The 23,814-nt window shown below is 36.5% G+C and overlaps 1 protein-coding gene across 2 annotated transcripts in view; it reads right to left on the bottom strand.

Annotated features, from left to right (window-relative positions):
* The window catches only part of KPNA3 (karyopherin subunit alpha 3), a 119,581-nt gene that overhangs the window by 48,114 nt on the left and 47,653 nt on the right, over positions 1 to 23,814 (bottom strand). Inside the window, exon 2 of one of the 2 annotated variants that reach the window (XM_036744725.1) lies at positions 3,097 to 3,141. The exons of the other annotated variant lie outside the window; for it this stretch is intronic. Within the exon in view, the coding sequence (XP_036600620.1) occupies positions 3,097 to 3,141 (45 nt within the window). The remainder of the gene's footprint in view (positions 1 to 3,096; positions 3,142 to 23,814) is intronic. 2 annotated transcript variants of the gene reach the window in all.

Here is a 23,814-nt window from a genome sequence, read left to right as displayed (position 1 = left end):
CTACTGTCCTACATCTCTACTGTCTTTTGTGGCTAAACTCTTTGAAAAGGCCACCTATGATAGGTACTATTCATTTCCTCTTTTATTAACTTTATAGCCTGTCTTCCAATCTCATCATTCAACTAAAACTACTCTCTCCAAAGTTACCAATGATCTCTTAACTGTGTCATTTTTCAGTTGTTTCCAACTCTTCATGATCGCACTTGGGGCTTTTTTGGCAAAGATACTAGAGTGACTTCATTTCCTTCTCCAGCTCATTTTACAGATGAGGAAACTGAGGCAAACAAGGTTAAGGGACTTGTTCACTGTCACAGAGCAAATAAGTGTCTGAAGCCAATATGAACTCATGAAGATAAGTCTTTCTGACTCCAAGCCCGGCACTCTATCCACTGCACCACCTAGCTTCCCAATTCCAATTTTAGTTACCAAATTCAATGACCCTTTCTCAAGCCTGATTCTTCTTGAAGCTCTTTGTAGTTTTTAAAACTCTTTTCTTCCTGATACTCTCTTCTCTCTAGGCTTTCATGACACTACTGTCTTCTGGTTCTCCTATCTGATGGACCACTCCTTAGCGCTAGATCTTCACCCAGGTCATGTTCACTAACCATATGTGTCCCACAGGTTTCTTTCCTGGGCATTATTCTCTTTCCCCTTCCTATTTTGTTTGGTGATGTCATCAGTACCCATGAATTCAATTATCATCTCTATGTTGAAGATTCTCAAACCTACTAATCCAGCCCTAACTTCTTTACTGACTTCCAGTCTCTGCTCCATTTGCCTATTAGACATCTTGAACTACGTGTTCTGTAGACATCTTAAACTCAGCATATACAAAACTGAACTACTTATCTTTCCCCCTAAACCTTCTCCTCTTCCTAACTGCCCTATTGTTGTTGAAGGTATCACCATCCTCCAAGGCACCCAGGACTGCAACGTATGTGTCATCCTTGACTTTCTACAGTCTCTCACTGCCAATATATAATCTGTTACCAAGATGTTCATTTAACTTTTGTAACATCTCTCACACATACCTCCTTCTTTCACCTGATAGTACTATCACCCTGGTGCAGTTCTTCATCACCTCATTCCTGTTTTACTATAATAGCCTCTGGCTGCTCTCTCCTAGCCACAAGCCCCTCCTCATTCCAGACCATACTGCATTCAATGGCAAAAGTAATTTTCCTAAAGTGCAGGTCTGACCAAGTCACTCCCTACTCAATAAACTCCAGTGGCTCCCTATCACTTTCAAGACCAAATATAAAATCTTTTTGCTTTCAAAGCCCTTCATAACCTGGTCCCTTCCCAACTTTCCAGATTTCTAACAACTACTCCCCTCTACATACTCTGCCATCCAGTGACATTGGTCTCCTTGATGTTCCTCAGACAGGACACTACATCTACTGACTCTACCAAAAAGGTAGAGGAATGGAAAATTATGAGGGTATGAGGAAGCTTATGTATTAGAGCACCAAATTTTATCTAAAGACCAGTAAGGCAAAAAGCTATGAAATTTTTGAGAGTCAAAGATAATTCTATGGGTAAATTAAATCCACAGTCTTAATAATGAAGTAATGTTATCAACTGCCAAATGAATGCCAATTAAACTGCCTCTTTCCATGGTTCTCTTCTTTTGAAGGACAATAAAGAATACTTAATTCTTATAGTTATTGGATTCTAAGTTATAAATACTGCCACTCAAAACAGAAGTGAAGTACTAGCCATAAAGTATTCAATACACATCACTACTGAATTGAAATGATTTTCCCAATTGCAACAAGAATAGTTCTTACATTTCTTCTTATATCTTCTAACTACAATCTGTTATTATTTGAAACATTTCATCAAAAAATAAATTAACAACCGAAAGGCCAATATCTCCAGAATACCTGAACAAATACATAGATTTTGCTTCTTTAAACTTGAAAAAAGAAAAAAAAATTTAAAATGGAATTTTAAAGCATGTTTTACTTAAAAAAAATTGGGGGGGGGGGCACGGAGACATCTAGATATAGTCTTTATGTTCAGGTAACCTCTTTAGAAAAGTTTAATAAAGAGATACCAATAAAACCAAGTACTACAGTCTAGTTTTAGTTGGTTTCTTGAGACTTCTCTATTCATTTATCAGGATTATAGAAAAACCATTCTACCTAATGGAAATAAATGTTTGGTCAATCTCAAAGAGCCCATTAATGTAAACATATCAACCAGAGATAACAGATCTGTTAGGAGCAGTATACATAGTGATAAACAATAACTCATATTTATATGCACTTTTACAAAGGACAAGGGACTTTCCTTAAAACACCCTGTGAAATAGGATACCTGAGCAAATACTATTATTCCTATTTTACAGAGGAATAAACTAAGGCTCAGAAAAATTAAATGTCTTGTTCATGGTCGTAAAGCCAGTAAATGTCAGAACCAAGGTGCAAATCCATATTTTCTGACTCTAAGCCCAGTATTTTCTCCTACATCATATTCTCAACATTACTTACTTTGCAAATTCCCATTTCCAAATTTCCAAAGGCTTGACAAAATCTAGTCTTTACTTCTAAAAGTGAGAAGTTTCAAGAAGGTAAATGAAAATGGATTGTTGAGAATGAAACAATTCTAAATAAGGAGTCCAGAGATACAGAGAGAGGTAAAGAACATATATTTTAATTAACAATAAGAAAATACTATTAAATAGAACTGGTTAAAAAATTTTGTCTCCTTATCTAGTAATTGATATATCTTCTTTCATTATGATGAAAATAAATTTCAGAAATCCTCTCTATTAGATAGTCAGCAGAAAAAGATAATTAACAAAAACTATAAAAACAAAACAATGGACAAAACTAGAATAAAAAGATATGAACACAGTAGACACATAAATCCTTGCTGAATCAAATATAATATTGTTACAGATATGTTGAGGGTTCAGAAAAGCATACATTGCTGCTTTCATTTCATAACATTACAGTTTCAGAAAGAGTTCTGCACAATGAAGAATAAAGATCAGTTTTCAAAAAACATAGCTTATAATTCAGATTAAATATAATTTTAACATTAGAAAAGAAAATTACCACATGAGTAACAAAATCATAAACTCCTTACCTTACGGAGTTCAATTGTTACTTCATTTCTGTGTCTTCTCATAGTCTGAAAAGACAAATAAAAGGATATATAAATATCTAAACCTAAAACAAAAGATCAATAAAGTTTATAATTTTGTGTATAAATTTTTTCAGGAATTATAATACTCAAAAAATTAAACAAAGATCAAATATCTTAAAATTGTCATTGCATTGTTCATTTTCCCATTCGAATATCTAGAGAAACATTACAGGTTCTGCAGAAATTACTGAAAAGGAAAGTTCATGTCTACTACTAAGAAGAGAAATACTTGGCATTGAGAATATAGAACATAAAAAATTCTTCAAAATAATAAGGGCTGAAAAATGCTATCTGCTTGAAATATTCTCTTAGCATATACATAGTATAAATTCTGCTCTAATCTAGCTTCTGTCCTTCCATTCTTATCCCTTCTACTACCACTATTACCAATGTATATTTCTTTTCTACCCTTCTCTGATTAACCTCTAAGTTACAGAACAAAACAAAGAAATACCTGGTCTCTCAATTATTCTTTAAAAAAATATACTTTTAAAATAGTATAAACCTGATAATCTCAATAAAGCATGATACCCCTTACTAATGGAAATAGCAACTAACCTAAATCAGACGTAGTACAAAGAAGTCCATGTTTGAGACACTCTGAGGGCATTAAAGTATCAATTCTAAAAAGGATTTAACAAAGAGAAAATACCACGAGTGTGAGGAAACTTTTAGACTTTATCCCTACCCCCAAAAAGGTGACAAAAAATTAATAACTACTGACCCATACATCTTTTCCACCTATGTAAAATGTTTGTGAAAATAAGCTAAACACATATCCAGGGCTTAATGAAGATATTAGAATGGAACTGTCAAGTTTTTATTCCACAGGAGATCACATCTCTCTCACCACACTACTGATGCAGGGGTGGGGAGGCCTGTGGCCTCAAGGCCACAGGTTCCCCACCCCTGGATGATATAAGAAATACAATCAATCAACAAGAATATATTAAGCACTTATTCTGTGCTAAATACTATACTAAAAGCTGGAGATACAAAATAAAGGAAAAACAGTCATGCCCATAAGAAGCTTAACATTCTAATAAATGAGAAAATATGAATCAGCACATATGATTACAGAATAGTTGGAAGGTGACATTAGAGGAGATGGCACTAATAGCTAGGGGTTTCCCAAGAAAGGTTTCCTGGAGGAGGTGGTGCTTGACTTGAATCTTAAAAGAAACCAGGGATTCTAAGATTTAGCAGTTGGGAGGGAGAGCATTCTGGGCATGAGAAATAGCCAATGGCAAAGGTACAGAGATGAGAGATGGTGTGTTATGTTTGATGAACAGCAAATAATACCAGTATCACTATACTATAGACTTTATGAAGGGAAGCAGAATGTAAGAAGACTGGAAAAGTAGGAAGGGGACAAAACAAAGGATCTGCCAAAAAAAAAAAAAAAAGACCTGTATTGAATACTGGAAGTAATAAGGAACCACTGGATTTTACTGAATATATATATATATATATATATATATATATATATATATATATATATATATATATATATATGATATGATCAGTTCCATGCTTCAGGAAAATCACTTTGGTAGCTGTGTGGTAGACAGGCTTGAAGTGGAGAGTTGAGGCAGAGTTATTTAGAAGGATACTGCAATTATCCAATAAGAAATGATAAGGGCTGAAACTAGGGTGGTAGCTATGTTAATGTAGAGAAGGAATCATATTTGAGAGATGTTAGAAACAAATGACAAGATTTGGTAATAGATTAGATATATGGAGGAAGAATGAGGCTTTGAGGATAATTCTAAGGTTCAAGGGATGATGGTATCCTTAATAAAAACAGGGAAGTTGGGAAGGGAGGGTTTGGGCAGGGAAAGATGATGCATTCTGACCAGAACGGGATAAACAGATTTGGTAATAATTATCTAGATAAATAATAATGGAAGCCATGAGAGCTGTTAAGATCACCAAGTAAGAAAATATAGAGAGAAAAAAGAAGAGGATCCAGGAGAGAATCCTGGGAGTTAAACACAGTTGTCAGCTGACTAGACAAAAATGCTGCCTTAAAGACTCTACTTCAACAAGGTGTCACCTATACACATCTCAAATTAATGTCAAGCAATAAAATGGAGAGACCTTGCTAAAGGTTTTTGTCACTATCATGGAGAAGGTCCAGCACAAAATTCAAGCTAAAGAGGTACTTCCTACAGCGGGTAAGGTCTTCCAGATGCTCCTGTTTATAGATAACATTATATTGACTACATCAACTCTAGAACACTGCAGAGCCCCCTGAATGAGACTGATGATCACGCTAAAGAATCTGACCTAATCACAGAGGGAAAAAAACCAAGTGGATGAAGAATACTTATTGTCCAGACTATGATCTACAGTTGGATGGAAAATCTGGAAGCTTAAAAAGGGTTTCTCATTACTGAAAGTCCTCAAGCAGAGGCTGGATGGTCACTTGTTGAGGGACAGTACAAAGGGACTTCCTGTTTGAGTACAGGTTGGTCTAAGTGATCTCTGATATTTCTATAATTAATGCAATGAAAAACAAAAGAACTGAAATTATTAATAAACTCAGATTTAAAATAAATTAAAACACAAAAACATAGACCATGGACAGAGATGGACAAGCTGGGCCAACAATTAGAATAAGAGGAAGAAAGTTGATTGGGTTGCTTTTAACAAATTACCAAGTTCTTTTAATGATTCTCATCTCCCTGAAAAAAGGTTTGCTTTTTTCGGTACCAACAGTGTTCTGGTGATACTTTATGGCTGTAAGTCACAGAATACTATAGTCTCCAAAATACTGAAATTGAGAACATGGAAGACACAGGTAGGTTGTAATATATCACAGACATGGAATAATGGAGGAATAAAGCATTTATTTCATCAAAAAATGTATAATAAGAAGGAACAACGGGCTGGTCTTATGGCAACAAAAAGGAATAACCAATGCAGAGCATATAGGCTCTACTGGTAAGGGAAAAAAAAGGGATAACTAGTAGACAATTTATGGGCTGTATTGGTATGCTTGCAATATCAGAAGAACTCAAGGAAAGCCTCCAGCGCCTAAGGTTGATCACTTGTGGTGAACTTATGGGAGGAAATGAACAAGAGTTCAATCAATTAACAAGTATTTATTAAATACCTACTATGTGCCAAGGCTGAGGATACAAGTACAAAGAAGGAAACAATTCCTACTTGCAGTGAGCTTATATTGTAATAAGGGAGATAACCCCCCCCCACACACACACACAGAGAAAGCGAGCATAATACAATGCGTGTAATACAGAGACTAGTTAAATAAGAAATAGCATGAGAGGAAGGGCACTACCATTTGGGTAGGTAAGGGAGTATGAAGTATGTATGAATCTAACATGATGCCTGAGCTGCACGTTAAGAGGAGAGCGGGACTCTATGAGGCATAAGTAAGGAAGGAGTACATTCCAGGGATGGAGATAGCCAGTGCAAAGGCACAGAGATGGGACATGGAGTGCCATGTGTGAGCAATATAGAGAAGACCAATTTACCTGGACTCTTCTGAAGAGTATGGGAGGGGAGTAATGCTTGATGAGGCTGGAAAGATAGGTTGGGGCCAGGTGATATAGGGCTTTAAAACCCAGGCAGAAGAATTCCCATTTTATCCTAGAGTCAATAAAAAGTCACAGGAGTGGTGGAGTAGAGGAATCATATGTTCAGATCTGTGCTTAAGGAAATAACTTTGCCCAGGTTGGATAGACGTGGATGCTTTGATCTACACTGATAGAGGGGATAATGATGAAATCATAGGTCCATCTGAATATAGTATATGATGTGGATCTAAATTCACACTACTGACATCTAAATACCTCAAAACTGCTAATAAAGATTTCTTTTCTCAATCTTTTATTATCATAAATTTATTTAAAAATTAACTCCACATGTATACATAGAGGTGTCTAGTTTTCATTTTTCTATTTTATTCCACTAATCTACTTTTCATTTACTATCAGATAGTTTTAACATTTGCTGCTTTATATCATGAAATATGGTGTCCCCATTCATAGGTATCTTTGAAATTCTTGCCTGTTTGCTTTCTACATATAAACTGTTAGTCTTTTGTTCAATACTGTAAAATATACTATTGTTATTCTGATTGGTATTTATTCTACTAGGTGAAGTTTCCATTTAGTTCCATCTGTTTTATATTTTCTGGCTTCACTTCCAGTAAGAACCAGAGTAAGCATAGCACAGCGCATAAGGCAACAGACTTGGGAGTTAGAAAGACCTGGGTTTAAATCCCACCTCAGATAATTACTAGCAAAGTCACCTTGTACAAGTCACTTAAATCTCTGTGTGCCTCAGTCTGCTCATCTATAAAATTAGGGGAGTTGGATATGATGGTCTCTGAGGCCACTTCCAGCTCTAAATATAATTCTAATGAAAATGTCAAGATGGTTGAAGTTCAATTTCTCCAACAGTATATAAATATTGGTCATTGTACAAAAATCACACATTTAGAGTGTCAGTGTTTAAATTAATGTCTATGGTCATTCAATCATTAATTATTTATTAAGTGCCTATTATGTACTAAGTGCTGGAGATAAAAAGAAAGGCAAAAACAAAACAAAAACCCACAACAAAATAATTTTCTCTGCTCTTAAGGAGTTCAGTCAAATGGCAAGAAAATACGCAAACAACTATGCTCAAACTGTGTGTGTGTGTGTGTGTGTAGTATGATAAACTGGAGTAACCTAAGAGGGAGGGCACTGATTAAAAAGGATTATAAAAGGCTTCTTATAGCAGGTGTGTGGGGCCTGAAGGAAAGCAGGAAGTCAGGAGGCAGAGATAAGTAGAGAATTCCAGAGAAATAGCCAGTGAAAATTCATGAAGTTGGTAAACGAAACATCTTGTTTAAGGAACAGTGAAGAGCATAGTGTTACTGGATTGCAAAATACATGGAGGGGAGTGAGGTATAACAATTGTCAAGGTAGGAGGGGACCAGGTTATGAAGGGCTTTGAACACCAAACAGAATATTTTATATTTGATCCTGAAGTCACGGAGTTTATTCAATGGTGGGAGAGGATGATTTGATCAAACCAGCTTTTAAGGAAAATCAGTTTGATAGTTGAATGGAGGATGGATTGGACACAACCTAAGATCTAGGGATTTCCCACACCCTCAGATTAGAAGTGAGAGGAAGCTACAAGGGTTTAAGTAACATTCGACATTTTTATCTGGTTCAAGGAGAACCACTGCAAATATTTCACACACACACACACGTGTGCATGCATGTTATAAGTATATGCATATGTATGTATATATGTATGTATACATATACATATGCATATTTTGCATGCATATACATTCATTACTAGCAGCTAACCTGCCAGTAACAAACTTAGACAGCAGACAAGGTCATAAAGTCTGTCACTTGGCCCACATTAGAAGCCTTCCCAGTAAGGGAAACCTGCCAGAATTTGCACTCCATTGGCATTAACTTCAAAAAATCCAGGGTCAACTCCATGTCATGATGAAGGAATGAAGCAGGACTTTTGTAGAAGGCTTCACCCATTCATAAAATGTGATCACAACAGAGCCAAGAAGAGTTCTGGGACCCACTAACAGAAACCTTCATTCAGTATGACAACAATCCATTAATCAAAAATTTTTGGATCCAGTCATTCAAACAGTTTCAAATAAAACCAACTATAATCCCAACCCATATCTTTCTTTCCCTCTTGTCCAAATGCACCTCTGAGAAAGAATTTTTCAAATGCCTCTTAAAATCCAGGAAAATCTATCTATGGCATTTTCCTGTATCAGTTTAATAATATCAAAGAAGATGTGAGGTTAGTTTGAAGTACTTACCCTTTACAAATCCAGACCACTTCTTTTTCTAGGTGCTCATAAACCATGCCACTAACAGTGTGTTCTACAAAGCATTCCTAAAGTCCGGATACATAGGCAAAAATGCGTATTTTCAAGAAATGAAATGACTGAACTTTCAAAAATATTTTTTAATTGGAATATTAACAAATAACATCTTCAATATGATTTCCATCATTTGTAATGCAAGGGTTGATGTGCTTTGTAAGATTCATATGAACTCAATGCAATAATTCAGAAACTCTACACTGCTGTCAATTTTAGCACATTCACTCTTGGAATATGACTATGAAATCATATGATGTTATTTGAAGTCGGAAGATGTTATTTGTTAATATTCCAATTAAATAAAATGTTGCTGAAAATTTTGATCACTTCATTTCTTGAAAATATGCATTTTTGCCTATGTGTCCAGACTTTAGGAACACACTGTAGAGTTTTGTCCATTATTGAAGTCAAGCTGAATACTGTAATTTGAAGATTATTCCTTTTCCAAATCACAAAGCTACTAAGTATCAGATATGCAATTTGAACCTAGGTCTTCCTGACTTCTGTCTAGCAGTGTATCATGTTGCCTCATGAGTTTAACTTCCTCAAACATTTAAGAACAACAAAATTGGGCTTTAAAAAACCCTATTTTAGGGAGTTTTCAGAGGAAGAAATTAAAGATATCTATAGTCATATATGAAAAAATGCTCTAAATCACTATTGATTAGAGAAATGCAAATCAAAACAACTCTTAGGTACCATCTCTCTCCTGTCAGACTGGCTAACATGACAAAACAGGAAAATGGTAAATGCTGTAGGAGATGTGGGAAAATTGCTGGTGGAGCTGTGAACTGATCCAACCATTCTGGAGAGCAATTAGGAACTATGCCCAAAGGGCTATAAAAATGCGCATATGCTTTGAACCAGCAATACCACTCCTAGGGCTGTATCCCAAAGAGATCACACAAGTGGGAAAAGGACCCATATGTACAAAAATATTTATAGCAGCTCTTTTTGCAGTAGCAAAGAATTGGACATCAAGGGGATGCCCATCAATTGGGAAATGGCTGAACAAGTTGTGGTATACGAAGGTAATGGAATACTATTGTGCTATAAGAAATGGGGATGATACAGACTTCATGATAACATGGAAAAACCTACACGATATAATGCTGAGTGAGCAGAGCAGAACCAGGAGAACATTATACACAACCACAGTGTGTTGGCAACCAAAAATGGGCTCCTTAGCACTTAGTCAACAAGTGCCCTTGACTAGTTTGGCTTTTTCCCCTGAACTGAATACTGTTTGTATGTTGGACTGGAGTAAGCTTGTTGGCCCCTTCACCTTGCTTCCCTTGCTTAAGCTGATGGAAAGAACCTGTGCTTTCCCGGTCAACCCCTTCACCTTGCTTAAGCAGATTGAAAGAACCTGTGCTTTCCCCGGCGTACCTTACACCCCCGCAAAAGCCGGATGGTTAAAAGCAGCTCCTGTTGGAGCCAGAGGCTGCTATAGCTATAGCCACAGCCGAAGCAGGAGCTGCCAGTAGCAGAGCTGACCTACGGGAGGAAGCTGAACAAAGACTTCAGGCCAGTGGGTAATCTTTTTACCATAGAGGGGGAAGTATGATTTTGCTTTATGCAATCATGCTTCTCTGTAGCCTCCTGGTTACTCTTTCAAGGCGTACTTATTGGGCCTGGAAGCTTTTGATCAATATATCAAAATGGGGTTGCTGGTTCATGGGTTGGTTACTGTGGAGCCTAAATATATGTTTTGATTCTTTTGCCTTCTACTTTGAGAGTTTCTTATATCCGGCGGTTCCGAACGTTTCAGACATGTTTATGATCCTCTTTGAGATTATAAACTCTGCCCTCCTAATACATTTGGCGACGAGGATGGGATCGCTAGGTATAAGATCTCTATTTAGAAGTAGAACAATTCCAGAGGAAGAGATGAATATCCCAGGATGGGAGGATCCATTTTATTCCTCCCTAGCAAAAGAATTGGCTAAAAAAGCTGGACCCTGTGAAAACTGGGAACCAAGGCTACGGAGAGGAGATCCTAGGGATTTGGAAAAGTGTTTACGAGAAGTTGGGATTCAGTCAGGGGCATCACTATCTAGGCAAAGCTGGATAGTGTTATCAGCCTACCGGCTAGTATACGAAAGATTGAGATTAAGTGAAAGACATGGGGGTACTCCTACCCCACAGGAAGAAGGGGAATCTCAGATAGCAGGAGACCAAACTGACTCAAATGAGAACTTTTCTATTAATGTGGCTAAGAGCAACAGGAGACCAAAAAAGCCCAGAGTGCATTTCAACCCAGCCCAGAAAGAGCCTGACTGCCTGCTTCGTCCTAGCCATGGTGGCAGAGGAAGTGAGTGGGGGGAGAATGAGACAATGTTAGGGGCTGAGGCACAAAACACTACTGGGGTTCAGGATGTGCCTCACACAGAGAATAGGAGATGGTTAAATGATCAGACAAGGGCTCGACCCATACAAAGGAGGAAGACAGAAACCCGAGGTGAAGATTCAGTTACAAGGGAAATTCAGGAAGATTTCTCACCGCAAGAGGTCACAGATATTTTGAGTAGATTCAGCCAAAGAATAGGAGAACCATTGATATCTTGGATGGTAAGACTCAGTGATCAAGGGGCCAGTGGAATATCAGTAGATAGGACAGACTGCATGAGATTCATAGGTATCAGCCATGATCCTCTAGTTCAACAAGCTTTTAGGGAACATCATCAGCAAGGAGATGGTGATAGCAGGACTACTCTGTTGGCATTAGCCGCTGTGGGATGCAATAAGAGATATGCTACTGATTCTATGTGGCCCACTGAGCACAGACCCTGGTATTCACTTAGAGATTGTATCATGAGACTAAAGGAGGAGGTAATGAAGACTGCCATTATGATAGGAACTGCAGACAAATATTACAATGATCCAATGGGACTGCCTCATAGGAATTTAATAATTAGGACAGCTCCCCCTGCTTATAAACAACTAATTTTGAATTTATTACTTGGAGAAGTAGGGAGCCGTCTTACAACAGTGATAAATAAGATTTTACAGTTACATGACTTAGGTGACTGGGGAAAGGATAGATCTCCTCGAGAGAGAAGGGTGAATAACCAGCAAACTTGGCGCCAAAGGAGAGTAACAAGGAAAGAAATGTTTACTGCTCTATTGAGAGCAGGGGTAGGTTTTGAAATGATAGATGGAATTCCAACCAATGAATTATACAGAATGTATAGAGGACTTGATAACACGAGAAATAGGGAAATAAGAACTGCTCCTGCAAGCCCACAAGCCACTCAGACTGAAGGTGACCTTGTGTGATTAACGGATGAAAACTTGTACATCTGGGGAAAGGCTGGGAGGACAATCCTAGTCTCTATCTAGGATGGGATCCTCTTAGTTTAATTTTCCCATTGTGTTTCCTTGTACATCTGGGGAAAGGCTGAGAGGACAATCTTAGTCTCTATCTAGGGTGGGATCCTCTTGGCTTCCTCATTATGTTCCTTTTGAAAAGAAACATTTCCCACCTGAGTTTGGCTCTGATGTTGGATCTTTGCATAACTGAAATCTCAACCAAACTTGAGATGATTTTATTTGAAGAATAATAGTCCATACTTGTCTACTCTTTTTGTCCTTTGTTTTGGCTAACCTTGTTGCTAGTTTTGTTTCCTTTAGGCTTAAGCACCCTGCACTTTCTGATGACTGCCTAAGCACATAGCATTCTTGGAATTCCTGCCAGCTCGTTAAAGAATTGACCTCTGGAATGGGACTTTTTGGGGACAGGGCCATCTCTACATCCAATTTCAGCAAGAAGAAGCTATAGAAAATGAGACCTTCACCCCTCACCCCAAGATTTTGAGCCCCAATCGTTCAAGGGGGGTGGGAATGATGATAGTGTTCTATGTTTACTTATTTTGTGTTATCCTTGCTGTGTTGTTTTATTGTTATGATATTATTGATCCTATGTAATGGATACAAGGATCTAGGGGTAGACATTTGAATTATTAATTATTTTTGGGATGATTGATTGAAGAGATTATCTTGCTGGGACCTAGGGGTGGATCACATTTGAATCATAAACCAATATTTAGGAATGTCACCAAATGATATGTTTTGCTTTATTATGAATGATATGTTTTAGTTTCCTTTGTAATTGGATCACAATGTATGTTCTAGGATACATGGCTGATTAGATTATGTATCCTATAACAAGGGGTGGAGAAGTGTGTTGGCAACCAAAAATGGGCTCCTTAGCACTTAGTCAACAAGTGCCCTTGACTAGTTTGGCTTTTTCCCCTGAACTGAATACTGTTTGTATGTTGGACTGGAGTAAGCTTGTTGGCCCCTTCACCTTGCTTCCCTTGCTTAAGCTGATGGAAAGAACCTGTGCTTTCCCGGTCAACCCCTTCACCTTGCTTAAGCAGATTGAAAGAACCTGTGCTTTCCCCGGCGTACCTTACACCCCCGCAAAAGCCGGATGGTTAAAAGCAGCTCCTGTTGGAGCCAGAGGCTGCTATAGCTATAGCCACAGCCGAAGCAGGAGCTGCCAGTAGCAGAGCTGACCTACGGGAGGAAGCTGAACAAAGACTTCAGGCCAGTGGGTAATCTTTTTACCATAGAGGGGGAAGTATGATTTTGCTTTATGCAATCATGCTTCTCTGTAGCCTCCTGGTTACTCTTTCAAGGCGTACTTATTGGGCCTGGAAGCTTTTGATCAATATATCAAAATGGGGTTGCTGGTTCATGGGTTGGTTACTGTGGAGCCTAAATATATGTTTTGATTCTTTTGCCTTCTACTTTGAGAGTTTCTTATATCCGGCGGTTCCGAACGTTTCAGACATGTTTATGATCCTCTTTGAGATTATAAACTCTGCCCTCCTAATACACACAGATATATGGATTCTGTGATGACTAACCCTGATAGACTTCGCTCTTCTCAGCAATACAATGTGCAAAGACAACTCCAAAGGACGCATGATGGAGAGAGCTATCTACATCCAGAGAAAGAACTATGAAGTATGAATGCAGATTGAGACACAGTGTTTGCTCTCTTTTTTTCCCCTTTGTTTTTTTTTTCTCTTTTGTTTGTTTTTGTTTTTTTTGGTTTTCTTTCTCCCGATTCATACCATTAGTCATAATTCTTCATAGGTGGCATGCTTATCAAAACTTGCAGATGGCAAGAAGCTGAGAAGTCTAACAATATGATGGATAACAGAATCAGAGTCCCAAAAGATACTGACAGGCTAAAATAATGGATTCAATTTGATGAGATGAAATTTAATGAGAACAAATTTTAATAAAATCAATTACGCAAAAGTATGATGGAGGAGATGTCTAGACAGCAGTTGGGGGAGACAGGGAGGCTGGTAAATAAATAAATTACTATGATCTATTCCCCAACAGATAAATGGTCAAAGGACATGAACTTAAAAAATAGTAAACTATCAACAGCCATATGAAGGACTGACCCATTCTTCCAAATGATCAATAAGAGAAAGGAAAATTTAAGTAAACTTTGATGTTTGACATTATACCCTCAAACTGATCAAGAGGCCAAGACTTACAAAAAAGTCAATACTGAAGGGACTGTTCTCAATGGCATTGGGAATTGATGTGTTCTGGAAATTAATTGGGTATATCAAAGTATTCATAGTAGCATTATTTTATTAGCAAAAAACTGGAAACAAGGTGGGTTCAAATTGACTGGGGGATGGATAAAAGGCTACATGAAATGTACATGAATGTAACAGAATATTGTGCAATAAGACTAGCAGGAATAACATACACATTCAGTGGGGTGTAGAAATCTACCTCACTATACAGGAAAGTAGGAGGCAAAGAGGATGGGCGTGTGTGCTGATAGGAGGGAGGGCACATTGGGGCAGGTAAAAATCAGAAGCAGAACACTTTTGAGAATGGACAGGGAGAAAGGAGAGAATGGTAAACAGAGGGAAAATAGTATGGAGAGAAATACATAATTGGTAATCAATACTGTGAAAAAAAATTTCTTCAGTGAGTTTCTCTTAAGATTTCATTTCTCAAACATAAAGAAAAGTGAGTCAAATTTATAGAAATAAGAGCCATTCCTCAATTGATAAATGGTCAAAGGATATGACCTGACAGTTTTCAGACAAAGCAATCAAATCTATCTATAGTCATATGAGAAAGTGCTCTAAATCACTACTGATTAGAGAAATGCAAATTAAAACAAGCTACTGAGCTACTAACACACACTATCAGATTGGCTAGTATGACAGAAAAGAAAAATTACCAATGTTGGAGGGGATGTGGGAAAATTAAACCACTAATGCACTGTTCTAAAGTTGTATACTGATTCAACCATTCTGGAGAGCAATTTGGAAATATGCCCAAAGGGCTATAAAACCACGCATACCCTTTGACTGATCAATACCGCTACTAAGTCTGTATCCCAAAGAGATAAAAAACAAAAAGGAAAAGGACCTATGCATACAAAAATACTTATAGCAGCCCTTTCAGTGGTGGCAAAGAGTAGGAAATTGAGGAGATGTTTGTCAATTGGGGGATGGCTGAACAAGCTGTTTTATGTGATTGTGATAAAATACTATTGTGCTTTAAGAAATGACAATCAGAATGCTCTCTGAAACAACTGGAAAGACTTACATGAACTGATACAAAGTGAAATAAGCAGAACCAGGAAAACATTGTACATAGTAACAGCAATACTATATGGTGATCTACTATGAATAACTTACGCTATCCTCAGAAATACAATGACCCAAGATAATTCTTAAGGACATATGATGAAAGGTGCTATCTATCTCCAGAGTAAAAACTGGTAGAGCCTGAATGCAGATACTTTTCCTTTACTGTTATTTTTTTGGGGGGGGGGGCTCTATTTTTTTTTGGACTTACATGGAAATGTATTTTGCATGACTACACAGGTATAACCCAATTGTTTGCCTTCTCAATGGGGGGAGAGGAGGAAAAGAATCTGGAACTCAAAATTTAAAAAAAAAAAAGTTAAAATTGTTTTTGCATGTAATTAGGAAAAAATTTTTTAAAAAGATTAACAGGAAGTCAGAAAATCATAGGGAAGATCTATATCAATTGAGGCAGAGTGAAGTAAGCAGAAAGAAAATACGCACAATAAATAAAACATAGTCATTACAATAATGTAAATAAAAAGATCACTAAAACAAAGCCAAACGTGGTACAATGTTAATGACCATATTGGCCTCAGTTAACAGATGATGTTTTTCCTCAAAGGAACAGGGCTAGAAGTGAACAATGTGCACTACAGTCATAAAGAGATGCTTAAGTCCTCTAATAATCAGAAAAAAAAGAAATCAAGACAACGTTAAGATGCACTTCACACTGCTTTAAGAGAAAAATATCCAAAAAATAATAAAAAATCCAATGCTGGCAAAACTGTGAGGAATCTAAGTTTGGTGGAGCTGTAGACTAATGAAATTTACTTTGGAGAGTAATTTGGCACTATGCAGTAAGAATCAGAGAAGGGCTGAATACACAACAATCTATTAACATAATGTTAGTAAGGTGCCATGAAAGACGGTAAATATGGAACATACAAAAAGATCTATCTAAAGTGATGAAAAGTGAATTCATAGCAGAACTATATACATACTGAAAACTATTAACAGCAAGGGAAAACAAAGCCAAAAAAGGCTGGATTTCAGATAAGTTTTACAAGGAGTCATAAAATAAAAATATCACTGGGTTTGCCTTGTTAAAAACTAGAGGGCCTACTTAAGATTTGCTCCCTTGTTCTAGATGTTTGATTGTTCATGTTGATAATTAGCCACAAAAATATTTTTTTAAATGAGTATCTGTTGAAATTTAATCTTGACATTTTATCAGGCTAGAATCAAATAGAGCTGCTACTGCTGATCTCTACCCTGCCCCACTGCCTGTAGTAAGTTTAATGTAGGAAGTCTGTCATCACTCCTCTTTCTAAACTCTGGAGAAATCAAAAAGAATCAAAGTATACACTGTTGGAGGAAAGAAGGGCCTTTTTTATATCATCTAGTTTAACCCCTATATTCTGTAGCTAAGAAAACTCAAGCCTAAACAGTAAAATGAGTGCCCAAAGTCTCATAAGACTTTGTCTAATTCTAAGATCAATACTATCTCCAGTATATCACACTGCTAACCATGGCCCCCACCTTACATGGAGCCCCCTCTTCTTATCAAACCAAACTAGTTTATTTGTTGTCTATCTAAAACACGCTCTTTACTTTTTAGTCTTCATGTCTCTTTTCCTCTACCTCCACTTGTCTACCAAATACAACTACTAGCTAGAATCTTTAAATTGCTTTCAGGTTTGCAAAGTGCTTTACATGTTATCTCCTTTGACAGTCACAACATGAGGTAGGTACTATTATTAACACCCTCCTTTTGTAGAAGAAATTGACGTTGAGAGGTTAAATAACCTGTCCATGGTCACACAACTAGTCAATATCATGGCGGAATGTGAACTCAAGTCTTCCTGACTCTAAGTCCAGCATTCTATGCTGTCTCTAAATTCTACCCTCTCATCCTTGAGGATTCAGCTCATATTCCAACTCTTCTGTGAAGCATTCTTTGACAAAGATACCTTTCCTTATTCTGAGCTCTGATAGCAATAAATCTATGTATCCTTCATTTGGCATTTACCATTTATGGCATCATACTAAGATATTTTTTTCACATGTTTATGACTTACCCTCACAACTTGATATGTTCCTTGAGGAATGGGTACTTATTTCATACTTCTTTCTATTGTCTGCAACAATGTGTTGCATTCTGCACAGCAATCAAATCTTTGATTAAAACCTGAATGTCATTAAGGACTATTTAAAGACCATCATCATAATATTAACCCATATAAATCACCAATATTTCTACCTGTAGGAAGAGATACAGAAATTCTATTTTTTTTGATTATTCAAAAGGAACTATATGTTCAAAAATATTTATAGCAGCTCTTTGTGTGGTGGCAAAGAACTGGAAGTTAAGGGGCTGCCCATCATTTGGGGAATAGCTCAAACATATTGTGGTATGTGATTATGGTGGAATACTATTGTGCTATAAGAAATGATGAGCAGGATGGCTTTAGAAAAACCTAGAAAGTGCAGAGTGAAGTGAGCAAAATTAGAACATTGTACACAGTAATAGTAATACTGTAACAATGATCAATTGTGAAAGATTTAGCCATTCTGATCAATACAATGATCCAAGATGATTCTAAAGGACTCACGATGAAAAATGCTATCCACCAGGGAAATAGAATTGATGATCTCTGCATACAGATTGAAGCATACTTTTTTTACTCAATTTTTCTTGCTTTATTTGTGGCAACATGGCTAATATGGAAATATGTTTTGCATGATTTTACACATATTACTTATAAATTGCTTGTCTTCTCAATGATGGGGGAGGAGGTGTAGGGAAAGAATTTGGAGCACAACATTTAAAAAAATAAATGCTAAAATAATGAATTTGAATTTTTAAAAACCCATCATCTTTAGCATACATTCTTTAAGTCTACCAGTTTACTTTAGTAAATATGCAGTTAAACAAAATTTAGTTGCAGACCAGCCTACTATACCAACCTAACCTCTTCCTCTCAGTCTCTTGGAGAAGTACTAGTAAATATCTGTATGCTGCATAGAAAATGCTAACACAACATTTAACCACTCTATTTCCCATTCTGTGTAATGCATGCAAAAGCGAAAGGCAGTCAGTCACTCAACTCTATGTACTTTAGGTATTAAGTGGAGGGCCCAAATGACACAGCTATAGTTGTCAATATGACTCATCACTAGTATATTTCTAGTCTCTTGAAACACCATTGCAAAGTCCCAGATGACAGTAATAGTGAGGTTAAAAGGGATTACTAGACCGTAAAATGTTTTTCTTTAGAAATATCCTTCTTAACAACACACAGTAAGGCCACAAGTGCTTAACTTTTAAAAAGATCTACAAGTATTTTAAAGAATTTGCTTATTTTAATTTACATGTTACAGATAACACATTTGGTTAATTTTAGGTTTCCCAAGGAGGCACTAAATAAAATTGTAATATTCAATTAAAATTATGACAAATTACTTATATTTCAAAAAATTATCCATGCTGATTATAAGCTCCAGGCAAAACAATAATAGTGCCTAAATACATACATGGATATGTTATCCAACCCTATTTAACTCTGAAAAACATAATCATGATATTCACACAGTACAATTAACAAACTTTAAGATAATATTGTCAGTATGCAATCAATTTTTAGTCTCAGCCAAGAAATATATTAAGGTTGTCACAAGAAAATAAAACAAATGTTAAATTATATTATGTTATATTAATAGATGTTATGAGTTAAGAGTGATCAAATTCCAGAAAGACTATGGAGAAAACGTTATCCTTCATAGATAAATTTATTACCCTAGGCATAATCAGTGAGGCAGGAAGCTAGGTGGCTCAGTGGATAGAGTGCTAGCTCTGGAATCTAAAAGACTCACTTTCTGGAGTTCAAGGCTGGCCTCAGACACTTAGTTGTGTGACCCTGGGCAAGCCACTTAAACCTGTTTGCCTCATTTTCCTCAGCTGCAAAAAGAAATGGCAAACTACTCCTGTATCTTTGCCAAGAAAATCCCAAGTGGGGTCACAACTGAACAACAACAACAATTCAGTAAGGCATGTATTTTGAATTATTTTTGAGTAGCGTGATGGTTAAGAGTCTACTACGTGTCAAGCATTGTGCAAAGCCCTGGTGATATAGAGCAAGAAAGTCTTTGCTCTCAAGCAGATAATACTCTAATTCAAATATACAACACATATAGGAGAGTTTAGCTTCCAGGAGGTTAGAAAGTCCCAGAATCCCTGAGTACAGATGATAATACACAGGTGTCGTCCACCAGCAGGTCAAATGGATTTATCACTCACTCCTACCCCTATATTTGTATTGATATCTTGTTTTGTATCACTTATATCTTCCCCTATATCCTTTCCCAAGAGCCACTGTTTATAAAAAATAATTTTTTTTTAAAGAAAAGAAATTCAGCAAAATTGATTTAAATACACTGAAAAAAATCTGACATCACATGCAATAAGCTATACCTGTAGACCCCCAGCCTCTCTGCAAAGGAGTATGGGTGGTGTCTTTTCAAATCTTTCTTTGGGATTGTTTATTCTTTGTCATTCTATAACTTTCTTTTTCAATTTTTTTTTTGTGGTTGTTCTTACAATTTATATTGTTGTAGTCACTGTACAAATTGTTTTCTTGGCTCTGCTTACTTCCCTTTATATCAGTCCATTTAAGTCTTTCTAGACTTTTCTGCATTAATCATATTTGTCATTTCTTACAGCATAAGAGAGTCTATCATGTACTACATTACATATAACTATTTCCCAATCAATGGGCACTGATTTTGTTTCCAGTTCTTCAATATCACAAAAAATGCTACTTTAACTCCTTTGTTTTATATGAGAATTTTCCTTTTATCAATTACCTTGTTGGATATATATAGCTAGCAGTAGAATCTCTGGGTCAAGGTATCTTGGCCATTTCATTTACTTACAAAAGTTAAGTTCCTTTCCAAAATGGGTGTAGGTGTACTAGTGCATCGCTCTACCAACAATGCATTAACATATCTATCTTTCCATAGCCCCTCTAACATTGACAATTCCCAACTTTAATTATCTTTGCCAATTTGCAAGGTCTGAGGTAAAACTTCTGGGTTGTTTTGATTTGTATTTCCCTTAATACTAATGATTTAGATAATTTTTGATAGCTGTTCTTTTAAGGATTTTTTGTTTATATCCTCTGACCACTTACTAATTGGAAAATGGCTTTTGGTCTTAAAATTTGTTAGCTGTCTATACATACACGTGTGTACAGTATATCATGCTACAAATAAATTAGAATCGAGAAGCTGACCTGTCACAGCTTTGGGAAGTTGTATTCTTAAACAAGGGATAGAGATGATCAGAAAAGATAAAATAATTTTGATTACATGAAACTGAAAAACTTCTTCAAAATACAATTACTGCATCATCATCTAGGACGGAAGTGATAGGATCTAGGGAAAAAAAATCTTTGTATTAAATTTCTCATAAACTCTTATGTGGGAAATCAGACACAAAGTTTTTTGAGATCTGGAAATTATGTCCTCCCTTAATCCTTACCTTTTTTCATTATTCCCCTTCATATTCTAGATCTTTTGTTCCTCCAAATAAATTTAATTAAGGTCTGTATAGTGGATAGTGTATTTGGTTAGTGGATAGTATATTTGCTATGTAAATAAAAGAGTCCATTAATTTTCGGCAGTTTTTTCATCATATTGTTACAGTTTAGACACAAGCACTGAATATTCCTCTAGCTATTTAACTTGTTCTTTATTTCAATAAGAAGCATTCTGTAATTGAACCTAAGCAAATATTTGGTGTTTATAGATTGATTCTCAAATATTCTATGATTTTGTAGTTATTTTCAACATAATTTCGCTTTCTACTGCTGCCTCTTGGATTTTATTTTTATGTAGAAATACTACTGACTTTTAAGGTTTTATTGTATTGCTTTCAAGTTTGCTAAAGCAAATACTATTCCAATTAGTTTCTTTGCTGATTCTCCACGGTTTTCTAAGAAAAACATCATGCTATAAGCAAACAGGGACAGTTTTATCTCCTCCTTGCCTATCTTTATACCATTATTTTCCTTCTCTTTCTTGTCTTACTGCTATTGCCAGCATTCCTAGAACGATATCAAATAATACTGGGGAAGGGAAACATATTTTCTTTATTCCTGCTACTTACTAGGAAAGTTTCTAGTATATTCCGATGAAATGCATTTATTCTAATCTAATTCTCTTACTCTATCCCCCTTTATGACCAATGCTACACAGATATAAGACAGCCAAAGATAGACATGTAGTCTGTAACCCATTAATAAAGAGAAATTAACTGGCTTAGACTAAAATGAATTCACTAACATTGGTCTCTGGTTGGGAACAAACCCTAATACTAAACAGAAGTATACCTAAGGAATCCGCTAAAATCCAATCCAGTCTCGTATGTATTCACGAGTTACCTACTATGTGTAAAAGATATAAAACAAAATGAGAAATAGCTCTGGCCCTTACGTTCTACTAAGAGAGGGAGAGTGAATAGATCAACAGATAAGATTATATGTGATTCATGTACAAAAATATTTATAGCAGTTTTTTTTTTGTGGTGGCCAAGATTTGGAAATTGAGGGGATGCCCATCAATTGGGGAATGGCTGAACAAATTGTAATATATGAATGTAATGGAATACTATTGTTCTAAAAGAAATGATGAGCAGGCAGACTTCAGAAAAACCAGGAAAGACTTCCTTGAAGTGAAGCTGAGTGAACTGAGCAGAACCAGAACAATGCACACAGTAACAGCAACACTGAGATGACTGACCTTTATAGACTCAACTATCCTCAGCAATGCAGTGATTTAAGACAATTCCCAAAGACTCATGATGGCAAATGTTATCCAAATTCAGAAAGAACTATGGAGTCTGACTGCAGATCAAAGGATACTTTTTTCCTTTTTTTTTTCTGGGGTGTTTGGGGTGTGTGTGTGTGTGTTTCTCTTGGTTTTTCCCATGGGTTCTAATTCTTCTTTACGATGACTAATGTGGAAATATTTTGTACATGTATGGACTATATTATCAGACTGCATGCTGTCATGGGGAGGGGGGAGGAGGAGAAAATTTAAAACTCAAAATTCTGTAAAGGTGAATGTTAAAAACTAAAAATTTTTTTTTTCCTTTTCATTTTCAATTTAATGTCATTGTGGTCATATTTGCAAGTCTCCAGAAGTAAAATATTACTAGACATCACTATTTCTAGCTGATTCCTGAGCAGGAGCCTGTGAACCCTATTTTTTTTAAACTTATTTAATTATTTTTAGTTTACCACACACGGTTCTACATAATTTTGAGTTCCAGATTTTCTCCCCTCCCTCCCCCCTCCCTCCCCAAGATGGCATGGAATCTCATATAACTATCATGTATAACTTCGCATTGAATTAATTTATACACTAGTCAAGTTGTGGAGAAGAATTATGACCAATGGAATGATTCATGAGAAAGAAGAAACAAAACCAAAAAAAAAAAAAAAAAACAACCCATAAACAAAAACAAAAGAGAAGCAAAAAAGGCGAGCATGAAGTGAGCCTCAATCTGTATTCAAACTCCACAGTTCTTTCTCTGGATGAAGATAGCATTCTCCATCGTGAGTCCCCTGGACTTGTCCTTGCACCTTAGGTTGCTGAGAAGAGCGAAGTATGTCAGGGTTGGTCCTCACGGAATCCATATATCTGTGGCTGTGCACAACATTCTCCTGGCTCTGCTCCGCTCACTCAGCATTATGTCATGTAGTTTTTTCCAGGTTGTTACGAAGTCTGCATCGTCCCCATTTCTTATGGCACAATAGTATTCCATCACCTTCATATACCACAGCTTGTTCAGCCATTCCCCAATTGATAGGCATCCCTTTGATTTCCAATTCTTGGCTACCACAAAAAGAGACGCTATAAATATTTTTGTACATATGGATCCTTTTCCCACTTGTGTGATCTCTTTGGGATACAACCCTAGAAGTGGTATTGCTTGGGTCAAAGGGTATGAACATTTCTATAGCCCTTTGGGCATAGTTCCAAACTGCTCTCCAAAATGGCTGGAGTAGCTCACAACTCCACCAGCAATGTAACAATGTTCCAATTTCCCCACATCCTTTCCAGCATTTATCATTTTCCTGTTTTGTTATTTTAGCCAATCTGACAGGAGAGATGTGGTACCTAAGA

The sequence above is a fragment of the Trichosurus vulpecula genome, chromosome 2, assembly GCF_011100635.1.
Source record: "Trichosurus vulpecula isolate mTriVul1 chromosome 2, mTriVul1.pri, whole genome shotgun sequence".
NCBI classification, from domain to species: domain Eukaryota; kingdom Metazoa; phylum Chordata; class Mammalia; order Diprotodontia; family Phalangeridae; genus Trichosurus; species Trichosurus vulpecula.
Note: the sequence above shows the minus strand (reverse complement) of the source record. Positions and strands in the feature narration are given on the sequence as shown.